General features: G+C 34.5%; 1 protein-coding gene across 1 annotated transcript in view; it reads right to left on the bottom strand.

The window, feature by feature from the left end:
* Positions 1-13400, bottom strand: part of LOC149773300 (roundabout homolog 2-like) — a 103458-nt gene that overhangs the window by 50514 nt on the left and 39544 nt on the right. Inside the window, exon 3 of the mRNA XM_089946513.1 lies at positions 2588-2866. Within this exon, the coding sequence (XP_089802639.1) occupies positions 2588-2866 (279 nt within the window). The remainder of the gene's footprint in view (positions 1-2587; positions 2867-13400) is intronic.

Genomic DNA, 13400 nt, shown 5'->3' with positions numbered 1-13400 from the left:
AGAAATGGAGGCATGACAAAGTGATTAGCATGGCGCTGAGCTTGAGATTGAAAGATGCGGATTTGAACCTTGGCATTTGATCAGCGTGTCTTGGTTAACGTGATGAGTACTTTCACATTGCACTACAATACATAAGTTAACCGGGTTACTGTGCTGCAAAACAGCAACCTAAACCAAATCACATTTTGCAGAATATGCTCTTAGACGCGTGCCTAAAAAGTTTAATACAATTTGGTACATGTTTAACAAATGGCTCATATGGAAAGTACGCCTTTGCCAGAATGTCTCTTCACATATCAATATAATAAATTGCAATCTCAGAAACACTTATAATAAGTTAATACAAAATTAATACCGCCATTATGGCGTGTGGAACATCATTTTCCTATCGATATTAAGGAAACCACATAATTGATAGGAGAGTTGTCGTTAGAAAAGAACAACCCTCCTTTGTAGGAGCATATCCTGCGTAACACTCCTGTTTCATTCAAATTGTGTTGTTGGTTATGAAACGAATTATAAAATAGCAAACGTAATCGATATGATTATACAAATGCAAGACGGTGCACGCAGGTTAAATCATAAGCTTACATGTTCCCAAGACTTCAGTAGTGAAAAAGAGGGAGTAATTATCTGTGCTATGTAAAGCTCATTAACGCATTTGTCGTGTCTTATTAACAAATACTAATTTAATTTGACTTGGAGGTAATTACAATAATCATTCCCACATCCAATAAAGAATGCATCTTTGCGATCTCTTAAAGTTAAAACATTAAACGATTTAGAAAAAGTTTCCTATCACAAAGCAAGTTGTCATTCTTTGGTACTACAATTATAAAATGATCTGGAACCTAGAGTATCATTCATATATATATATATATATATATATATATATATATATATATATATATATATATATATATATATATATATATATAATTATATATATAATTATATAAGTACTAATAAGTCATTCAATACGATACGCAAATTTGTAATAAAATACTAATTTATTCTATTGGATAGACGACCTGTAAGCAATACTAATTTCTACAATAGGATACACCAATCTATATTCAAAAACTAATTTTTTACTATTGGATACACCGATTTATAAAAAATACTAATTTAAATTAATCTCCAGCAATGTTAAGCATTTAAGGTAGCGTTGTTGTAAGGATATAGTTGTTGTTGTAAGGATACAGTCGTTGTTGTAAGGATATAGTCGTTGTTGTAAGGATACAGTCGTTGTTGTAAGGATATAGTCGTTGTTGTAAGGACATAGTCGTTGTTGTAAGGATATAGTCGTTGTTGTAAGGATACAGTCGTTGTTGTAAGGATATAGTCGTTGTTGTAAGGATATAGTTGTTGTTGTAAGGATACAGTCGTTGTTGTAAGGATATAGTCGTTGTTGTAAGGATATAGTTGTTGTTGTAAGGATACAGTCGTTGTTGTAAGGATATAGTCGTTGTTGTAATGATACAATCGTTGTTGTAAGGATATAGTCGTTGTTGTAAGGATATAGTCGTTGTTGTAAGGATATAGTCGTTGTTGTAAGGATACAGTCGTTGTTGTAAGGATATAGTCGTTGTTGTAAGGATATAGTCGTTGTTGTAAGGATATAGTTGTTGTTGTAAGGATACAGTCGTTGTTGTAAGGATATAGTCGTTGTTGTAATGATACAGTCGTTGTTGTAAGGATACAGTCGTTGTTGTAAGGATATAGTCGTTGTTGTAAGGATATAGTCGTTGTTGTAAGGATACAGTCGTTGTTGTAAGGATACAGTCGTTGCTGTAAGGATATAGTCGTTGTTGTTAGGATATAGTCGTTATGTAAATTTGCTTCTGGAGTTAGTACATAAGACAAAATTAAATGTATATACGAACAGTATTTATACAAAATGTCACAGAGAAAATATAATATAACAGCCGACGTATAACGTCTGGAAGACGAATGTAAGGTGAGGTGTTTCCAAATACGTTGTCATGCACTCACATCACTATGCCCACATTTCAGTGATCTGTATAATGTGTTACATGCTGAACAGGCATCTACTCTTACTGTCCATTTGTAATTCAGGACGACCCAGGCAAGGCCTAAAACGTAGTCTACCCGAAATAATTTTGTATAATCCAATAAATGCTTTTAAATTAGTATAGGTAAGAGTCGCTACATCACTTTTTAATTCTTGTGAATACGTATCCATCAAGAAAAAAAAAAGATTTCTAGCAATGAAATTAATTTTACTGGGCAGTTTATGTGGGTTCGGTGGTAAGACCAACACATTGCATGGTTAGGTAATGCAATGAGCACACTTGTGATATTCGTTAAAATCGGTTTGGAAATAAAAAAACTAATTCTGCTCAAACATCTCCAAATGCGCCAAGATTTAACATCGTGGATTTCCTGAAAAACATTATAAAAGGGTCTTACAGAGTCGTTCTCTCAATATAGGCAAATTTTATTTCTACCAGGTGTTGTTCTGCCTGAAACCCGACTAACTTGAATGTCATTATGAATGTAAATATTTAGGTTAATTTTTATAAATTATAATAATAAAGACAAAAACTGAAAGCTTGCAACTTACATTGAACATTGAGATAAAACTCTTCAGTAACATTGAGAGATTCTTCTAACTGCCCACTGGGATGGATCATGTTAGCAGCTGTACACTTGTAAGTCCCACTGTCATATCTACTGACATGGTCAATAGTCAACACGGATGAGTTGCAGTGGAAAGTTCCGTTGTTATCTTTTGTCCATGACACAGAAAATGGAAGTGGGTTGGCATCAACTTGACACGTTACTGAAAACGATTTGCCCTCAATAGTTTCCTTATTTCCAATAGGATGTATGATTGGTCCATCTGAAATAAAAACAATATGTATTTAATTTAAACATTATTAAGGTCTTTGCTAGCCTTACGCAGTCATTTTAAACAACATTCATTATGATACAAAATGTCAGCTCGTGGGTCGGTGGTTCTTTTCGGGGTTTTCCCGGGTTCTTCCTCCACCATTAATACTGGCCGCCATGTATAGCCTATCGTGTGCTGAAAAAAATGGCGTTAAACCCTACAACAACAACAACAACAAAAAGTCAGCTAATGTGCCTTTGACCTTTGACACTTTGTGACCTGTGACTTGGCATACACTAGTTATAAAACACAATCTGTTTTCAACATTTGTGAAGCATATATTGGTAATATGACAATTGAAACCAAGGAAATCCTACAGACTTTTCAACGTGGAATAGACTCATTGCATCCTGCTGTGTGTCATAATGGGCAAATAATGGAGACAGCCGCTCTGCTGTCTGATGTATACAATGATGATTGTCTAGATGGAAAGGTCTTCGACATTTTAAAAGAGTTCTGATTACATTTTCCAAAAAAGCATGAACATTGCATTGTAAAGATGTTACCCTTATTTTTCTTTGTATTAGTTGTATGTGCCTTTTGAAGAGACCTATCCTGCTATAAGGCTGTTAAACTCCAGGCATACATACGTGTACAATATCGAGGTTTTCTCCTAGTCATTGCTAACATACCAGCAATATGATACAAAAGCTAATATCATCCTCCATCCCTAGCAACCCCATTTACCTGGCGACAGTAACAGCTTTGGGTAATTTTGGAATAACACATACAGGAGCAGAGTTTCAAGCTCGGTTTATATTTTTGGCACATCCTTAGACCGAGTTATTTACGTAGCTGAAAGCTGATATTATAGCTACGTAAAATATTTGTTTGTCTTAAGGTTTGGTCGATATTGGCAATTTTCGTAGTGATGCACATGTTATTGTGACATGATGACATTATTATTGTAGTGATGCACATGTTATTGTGACATGATGACATTATTATTGTAGTGATGCATATGTTATTGTGACATGATGGCATTATTATTGTAGTGATGCATATGTTATTGTGACATGATGACATTATTATTGTAGTGATGCACATGTTATTGTGACATGATGGCGTTATTATTGTAGTGATGCATATGTTATTGTGACATGATGACATTATTATTGTAGTGATGCATATGTTACTGTGACATGATGGCATTATTATTGTAGTGCTGCATATGTTATTGTGACATGATGACATTATTATTGTAGTGATGCATATGTTATTGTGACATGATGACATTATTATTGTAATGATGCACATCTTTATAAGCGTAATGATGTAAATTATTATAATATTGATTCAGATGATTATTGTAGTGATACACCCTGATACGCGGTGGTACACATTAATATTGAAGTGATTCAGATTATTATTGTATCGATGCAAATTTTAGTGTTGTGATGCATATTGTCATTGAAGTAGTGCACGATAGTATTGTAATTATGTACGTTATTACTGTAATGATATACGTTATTCCTGTAATGATGTACGTTATTAGTGTAATGATGTACGTTATTAGTGTAATGATGTACGTTATTAGTGTAATGATGTACGTTATTGCTGTAATGATGTACGTTATTAGTGTAATGATGTACGTTATTAGTGTAATGATGTACGTTATTGCTGTAATGATGTACGTTATTACTGTAATGATGTACGTTATTACTGTAATGATGTACGTTATTACTGTAATGATGTACGTTATTAGTGTAATGATGTACGTTATTACTGTAATGATGTACGTTATTACTGTAATGATATACGTTATTCCTGTAATGATCTACGTTATTACTGTAATGATCTACGTTATTACTGTAATGATGTACGTTATTACTGTAATGATGTACGTTATTAGTGTAATGATGTACGTTATTAGTGTAATGATGTACGTTATTACTGTAATGATATACGTTATTCCTGTAATGATGTATGTTATTACTGTAATGATCTACGTTATTACTGTAATGATGTACGTTATTACTGTAATGATGTACGTTATTAGTGTAATGATGTACGTTATTACTGTAATGATGTACGTTATTAGTGTAATGATGTACGTTATTACTGTAATGATGCACGTTATTACTGTAATGATGTACGTTATTACTGTAATGATGTACGTTATTAGTGTCGTGTTATGTATATTTAACTGAATGCTTAAGCTTTGTCCATTTGTCAGTTGTAAACATAATGATTATATTGCTCACTTTTGTCCATGCTTGCAAGTTTTAAATGGAACTTTAAATATTATTTAAGTTCAAGGTCGGTCTTGTTTAAAATAAGACTAATTTTATGTTTGAGCGATTCACATCTAGGTCAAGTGAAAATGTACGTAAATAGGGATCGGATAAACACAATTAATTCATGTCTTAGGTCTGTCTGTGGAATACACTGGTGATCCAGTAGTGATCAGAGCTTACATTTGTGTTCAGATATAATTCGAGATGAACAATAAATGTAATATTCACTGGAATTACTAAATTGCTTGTAATACTCCGGAGCATTGTGAACTCATGGTTTTATGTAAAGACATTCATGACTATTGGAATTCATTCGGATCATTCTACATTCTTCGATTTGCGACATTTATGATCATTTGGAATTTAATTCACAAAACTATGTGTCTGTGGAATGTTCACTTTATTTAGGAGAGAAATACATTGCTTGTTGATTTTACTTAAAAATTGTTAGTTTCACCTTCTTTCTGTTGCATACTTTAAGACCTAGATTCGTAACAGTAGTGATGGACGTTAGTATTCTAGTGAGATGCATATTATTATTGTTTTGATGCTATTACTTTTATGACTTACATTATTATTATTATTATTATTATTACGTAACATGTCCATAATAGTTACACATGAGCGACGAAATCAAACCCACCATAATATATTACTACTACCAATACTACTACTGCTACTACTACTACTACTACTAATAATAATAATAATAATAAAAATATTAATAACTATTTGCTCACTCCGTAAAAGACATATTAAATATAGGAAGAATAACATAAAAGACCCTAACCACTTCATAGGACCGAGTATAGTGACGCAAATAAAATACTTACATTAAAAAATCTTAAATATTGTCACAATTAAGTACCGGACTTCAAATTTAAGGCATTAAGAAACACACGGTGTAGTTAATATTTGCCTTACAATTACAGCTAACGATCTGATTAACCGACACCATGCATACATATATTACGGGATTATACCGTACTACACTGATACAAGATTATACCCTGCTACATTGATACGAGATTACACCCTATTGCACTAATACGGTATTATACGTACTATATTTATACGATATTATAACATAATACACTGATACGGTAATATACAATACTATATTTATACGATATTATATCATATTACACTGGTACGATATTATATCGTACTACATTTATACGATATTATACCATACTACACTGATACGGTATTATCCCGTACTACATGTTCACGATATTGTAACATACTACACTGGTACGAGGTTATACCGTACTACATGTATGCGATATTATAGCATACTACACTGATACGAGATTATACCTACAGCACTGAAAAGGATTATACAGACTTTTAGGCCATCTTGACAACAACATTTTAAGAAAAAACCGTACAAATCCTTCACGTTTAACATTATCCCAGTGTTAGGGAAAGAGAGGTAAATTCTCAGAAGGAGGGCAAAAGTTTAATAATAATAATGTGGACTTAGGACAGGGCCTAATCTTTAGAAACTCAAATCGCTTTAAAATATTAGATACATAAAAACATGTATTATATGCTCATTTCTATCTCGGTTAACGTTACATTTTCGGAATCGTTCAGCATTTTATGATAGTGCACAATTTCATATTGCACTCACGTGCAGGACACGTGTGTCCGATAGTGTATGAAGAACTACTTTGTAAACAAATCATGTACCCTTGTCTAGCAGACGCTTTACGTTTCGGTTAATTAAATTTGTTTCTGAATGAACTAAAGCAGACGTTTCGTACACTGACACATACCAGCTGCTTTGCTACATTCCGCGTTAACCTTTTTGAAACAATGTTTCGGAATTGGCGATGGACGCCAGATTTCATAAAATTGTTTGGTACCTACAAATAACATGCAAGTTGCAAGGCATAAACTGTCTCCTTTTGCTGGTAATAAGAATGGCAAAAAAATATATACTTACAGCTTTACATCCTGAACTGTCTGAAAATGTACTTTCTTATTCTGCAAATCCGAATTACATGAGCAATGTCATGGGTTATCGAGCTTTATTACGCATTTCGAAATTGTACTGTAATTTCGATTATATTCCAAGTGCAATTACATCCTCCTTACTGCACTCAAAATGAAATAAACATTATATTTAATAGCGTATTTTTGATAATTGAAATTAAATGACTTCATATGTTTTCCACATTATGATTTCAAACATTCAATGGCAGAAAAGAAACACACTTGTAGATGTCAACAGGCCCCTCCGTCGCCGCTGGAATCCAATGTACTTCATGTGTGTGTGTGTGTGATTTGGATTTTTAACGTAGCATAAACAAGTTTTCATTCGTATCGCTAGGATGTCTGCAGTGTGGCAGTTTATAGTGACGTATAGCAGTGGGGCATCATGCCGCAGACATGTAACAAAATGTCCCACCTAGTCACATTATCCTGACACCAGGCCGACCAGTTCTAACACTAACCTTTTAATGCTGAGCGCCGAGTGAGGCAACTGTTAGTACCATTTTTATAAGTCTTTGGTATGACTCGGCCGTGGTTCGAACCCACGACCTCCCGCTTCCGAGGCGGGCGCTCTAACCACTAGGCCACCGGAGCGGTTATGCAGTTCATGAAGAACTGGCACAGAAATAAAGTCCATGATCACAAAGTTTTGTAGAAATGACAAAAGTACTAAAATCTATTCATATCAGATCAAATGTAAAAGTTAACTTTATTAAGTCTTTAATGTCTCGTTTTGTAGTCGCAATATGTGACTTTTATGAGCACTCTTGAATGAGGATACAGTGCCCTTGTGTCTAAGATCTATGGGCAATTTGTTACACGCAGCTGAACCTTGGTAAGCACAAGAAAGTTTACCGTATGATTTAGTTTTACCGGTGGGAACAGCGAGAATGCGAGTGTTGGAAGAGGAGCGCAAGTTTCTAGATGGGGTATACGCATACCTGAGGAAACATAGGTATACTGGACTGGAGCCAGTCAACGAAATGTAGCATAGTGAACAGATCTGTGTTTGATTTTGGATCGAACGGTTAGCCATTGAAGGTTACGGAGAAAGGGGTGTGTGTTCATTTCTTCGTACTCTAAGTATGATCCGAGTAGCCGTGTTTTGAACTTTATTAAGTTTTTGCAGTAGATAATGAAATGACCCAGATAAAAGTGAATCCTAATAGTCCAGTTTTGAAAATACTAAGGAACATAGAAATATTTAGAGGTATCAACCGAACAAAATTGCGAATGGAGCTGTTGCGTCTCAGCTCCAGATATGCAGCCTTGCACTTGTTCATTATATGCTCGTGTAATAAGAACGTACTGTACGGAGTGACACCTAGGTTTCGTATAAATCACGCATGCTTCCATTCATTTGAGTTAGACAAAACATTTTGAAATTTGAAGTACACGTGTTTTGTAGAATTATGACTCGTACTCCTGAACTTGAAGACTCCCTTCTGTCTACCGAATAACAGCCTCGCACTTTGAGTTGATATGATATTTTGCCATTAGCATATTAAATACAGAATATCAAAATATAATTAAACATTTTGTTGCCAACTATAGTACAGAGATTGAAGTATACAATGGAAACAAATAAATCTTTTTACTATCCAACGGATGGTTCTCAAAATATTTAGCAATAGACTTGATATTCTCCCACCAGTAGACTATATATTGTGACTACGAGGTTCAGTTTGCTTCGCATTTCGCATTAAGAGTGTAAGCATCTGATACCAAGGGACATAACTAATTGTAGACAGACTTTCAGCTGATTCCCCTGATGGAAATAGATAATATAAACAGTGCAAACTATTGTTCAAACAGTGTAAAACAGATAATGTAATCGCACTGTCAAACCTAAATCATAAATTACAGTCACATTGCGGTATAAAAACTGACATCTGTAAAGACGAAAGCCATAATTTATTTTAAAAGACATTTTCATTTCAAACCAGGAAACATTTACTATAATAAGCGAGTAACAAGCGAGAAAACAAACCATTAAAAGATGTCACAAAAAGACATATACAATATTTTGGAAGGAAAGTACAGTCATGATGGGAAAGATAGTTTTGGTGCAATGAAAGTACTTACGGCTGACTCACATTAATTTTTAGGTTGATCTACATGCCAGGAACAAAGTAGGTAAATATTAATTCGTCACTATTCAATCTTTTAAAAAAGCACTAGCATTCAGGTCTATTCTTTTCTTGCATGTATTGTGTTACATATATCTGATTCAATTCATATTTATTTTAATTTAATTGTTTGTCAGTTTTAAATCTTTTTATTCTATTATATACTATTACAATGTAAATTTATTCACTGGAGATGATTTTTTTCCCCCAGAAAATCAGTTGACCTGAATCATTCTTTCGTAAACACCAGGTGTTGATCGAAATCCCGACCTTGCTTCAGAATTTGTAGCAACCTTCGTAAACAAGTTATATATTATTTTTAAATGATTGATTTTGGTCAGGGTCATCTTTTGGGTGTAAATGACATAAACATCATCATATAAACCCCACCCCTTTCGATTTCGCAATTCCGATTTTTCCATTACTGCACATTTGTTAGTTTTAATAGAGATGCGTAGAGAGAGATTTCTCAGTTTTGGGGCTTTTTACACTGATGTCAAGTTATTTTGTTGTAGCCAGATTTTGAGTTATAATTTTCTTCAGATCCGTTGGATTTCAGAAGGATTAATTCTTTTTACTCTGGAAAAATTTTGAGGAGTGCTCACACAGAAATTTTGGAAAGACATTGCTTACAAATTTAATTTTGATTTCCAACACCGGAGTGCCATTATTTGTATTTCTACAAGGAACTATAGATAAGTAGAGTACTGAATACATCATACGTCATCGTCAACCATCTTGGATTTTCCATCAGGATTCGAACTTGAAATTATTAGAACATTTATTACTAGGACTTTTGCAATTTAATTCGTGAATTATTCTTGGATCATGTTTGGATTTGATTCTATAAAACCGTAAGTTCATATTACCTTTTGTTTTACAGAATTTTTCCATGGAAATAAATTATTTGTTAAATTTTAAAAAAGCTTGTTGTTTTCACTCTTTCGGTGTTACTGTTTATTCGAGCATAAACGCGTAACAATTGATTCAAAAACCAAAGTCATGTAAGCTAAAGTTAAACAGAGAATGGAGAAACAAATGCTAGCCAATTGATGCATCTCAATATTTTTATTATTTTATTTTTTATTCTCCCACCAGTAGCCTGGTTCTCTGGATATAAAATAAAGAGTGGTCCGATACCTAAATTGCAGTTTTCCACTGATACAAGGACACTGGCCACATATACAAACGTGTGATATAATTATAGTCATAAAAACGCATTTGTCATGTATGCACACCATAACAATGTTCCATTAAACTAAAAATTCCGCTTTTTTAAATAAAAATTTATTCGGTAACCTCCGTAAACAATCGGCAGTTTCTGCGTGCCAAAAACAGATACACGTACATTTATCTCTCCTATTCAACCTAGCCATTCAAGTGCTTAATTTCCCCACGTAAACGTCTACGTGATAATCTTACGATCCTGCTTTTGTACAGCAAATTTGGTGCACTGTGTTGCATATGGATGTAACCAAAAGAGTAATGATGGGACAAATGGGTTCTTTCTTTTTCAGAAAGACCCCATTAACCAGAAGAAAAGAAAAGTGGATCTAACTGTGGGATTGAACAGGGTGAGGGATGGCAAAATTGTACCATTTATGCCGGATTATAGTCAATTTGGCCAATAGACAATTCGTCCCAAGACAATTAGGCCCAACGCCCAACTTGGGTCGAAATTATGATAATTCTGCCCAACTCGAAAGACAATTTGTCCCAACTTAACAATTCTTTTAACACGTTCTTTTTCTTCAGGAAAAAAGTAGATAATGTATATATATATATATATATATATATATATATATATATATATATATATATATATATATATATATATATATAATTTATGAAGGACAAAATGTTTTTGACAATTTTTATAGGTTGTACGATATAAGAGGTTTTGGGATCAAATTGAACAAATCTAAACAAAATAAACTCTCTTGATATTCTTTAAAAGAAAATAATCATACTACATAATGTACATTTATATGAGAGAAAACACAAACGGACATATCGTGTTCATTCTAATTAAAATATTCAAATATATTTATTATTTATGCTAAGGAAATATATGCATCTGCACAACGACATTGTCACTTAAAGTCTTCCGATATAATTATCAATATTGATTTATAAAACAATAATACTGAACAGACAATATTCTATAGAATACGTATACATTTTTTCTAAGAGAAGCGATACCGTACATGACATACAACAAATATATTTAATTTTGGGCTTCAGGATGTAACACTATCGTTGCATACAATTTACCGTAAATTTGGTACTGATGTTTAGGTCAGGCAATCGACTTTGTATGCGTATCCGAAGTTTGTCATCGGTAATTTTGAAAATAAAGTGAAACAATTGAACCGTTTTTAAAGCGACAGAATCTTGTGCGTCATACACACACATTGATATAAGGCTGAACAGTAAATTAGTTATCAATAGTTTGACCTAAATGTTTCCTATCCATAGTTTATAGTGTTTTATTTTTCGACAACGTCATTTCCTGTTGGCGTCCTCTATATGCGGAAAAAGATATGGAGAAGAAACAGCGTTGCTTACTTCTATTTCGAATAATTAAATTATTATTTATTCTTTAAATCATTATTTATTCTTTTCGCTTGATATTTTTTATTCTTTTTGTGCGAGTATGACTACATTTAATTATGTAATGCAAATGTCACATCAAGAAAGATAACTTATACACCGACATGAACGAGGACTTCAAAACGGATGCCTTATACACCGCCATGAAGTACGACATCAAGACGGATACCTTACACACCACCATGAAGTACGAAATGAAGACGGATACCTTACACACCACCATGAAGTACGACATTAAGACGGATACCTTAGACACCGCCATGAAGTACGACATCAAGACGGATACCTTATACACCGCCATGAAAGACGACATCAAGACGGATACCTTATACACCACCATGAAGTACGACATCAAGACGGATACCTTACACGCCACCATGAAGTACGACCTCAAGACGGATACCTTACACACCACCATGAAGTACGACATCAAGACGGATACCTTACACACCACCATGAAGTACGACATCAAGACGGATACCTTATACACCACCATGAAGTACGACATCAAGACGGATACCTTACACACCACCATGAAGTACGACATCAAGACGGATACCTTACACACCACCATGAAGTACGACATCAAGACGGATACCTTACACACCACCATGAAGTACGACATCAAGACGGATACCTTACACACCACCATGAAGTACGACATCAACACGGATACCTTACACACCACCATGAAGTACGAAATTAAGACGGATACCTTACACAGGCCATGAAAGACAATATCAAGAAAGATAACTTATACACCGCCACGAAAGACGACATCAAGAAAGATAACTTATACACCGCCACGAAAGACGACATCAAGAAAGATAACTTATACACCGCCACGAAAGACGACATCAAGAAAGATAACTTATACACCGCCACGAAAGACGACATCAAGAAAGATAACTTACACACAGCCACGAAAGACGACATCAAGAAAGATAACTTATACACCGCCACGAAAGACGACATCAAGACGGATACCTTATACACCACCATGAAGTACGACATCAAGACGGATACCTTACACGCCACCATGAAGTACGACCTCAAGACGGATACCTTACACACCACCATGAAGTACGACATCAAGACGGATACCTTACACACCACCATGAAGTACGACATCAAGACGGATACCTTATACACCACCATGAAGTACGACATCAAGACGGATACCTTACACACCACCATGAAGTACGACATCAAGACGGATACCTTACACACCACCATGAAGTACGACATCAAGACGGATACCTTACACACCACCATGAAGTACGACATCAAGACGGATACCTTACACACCACCATGAAGTACGACATCAACACGGATACCTTACACACCACCATGAAGTACGAAATTAAGACGGATACCTTACACAGGCCATGAAAGACAATATCAAGAAAGATAACTTATACACCGCCACGAAAGACGACATCAAGAAAGATAACTTATACACCGCCACGAAAGACGACATCAAGAAAGATAACTTATACACC

This window comes from Sinohyriopsis cumingii, unplaced genomic scaffold (assembly GCF_028554795.1).
Source record: "Sinohyriopsis cumingii isolate HCF-2022 unplaced genomic scaffold, ASM2855479v2 utg000695l, whole genome shotgun sequence".
Taxonomy (NCBI): domain Eukaryota; kingdom Metazoa; phylum Mollusca; class Bivalvia; order Unionida; family Unionidae; genus Sinohyriopsis; species Sinohyriopsis cumingii.
This window is presented reverse-complemented; position numbering and strand designations above follow the sequence as displayed.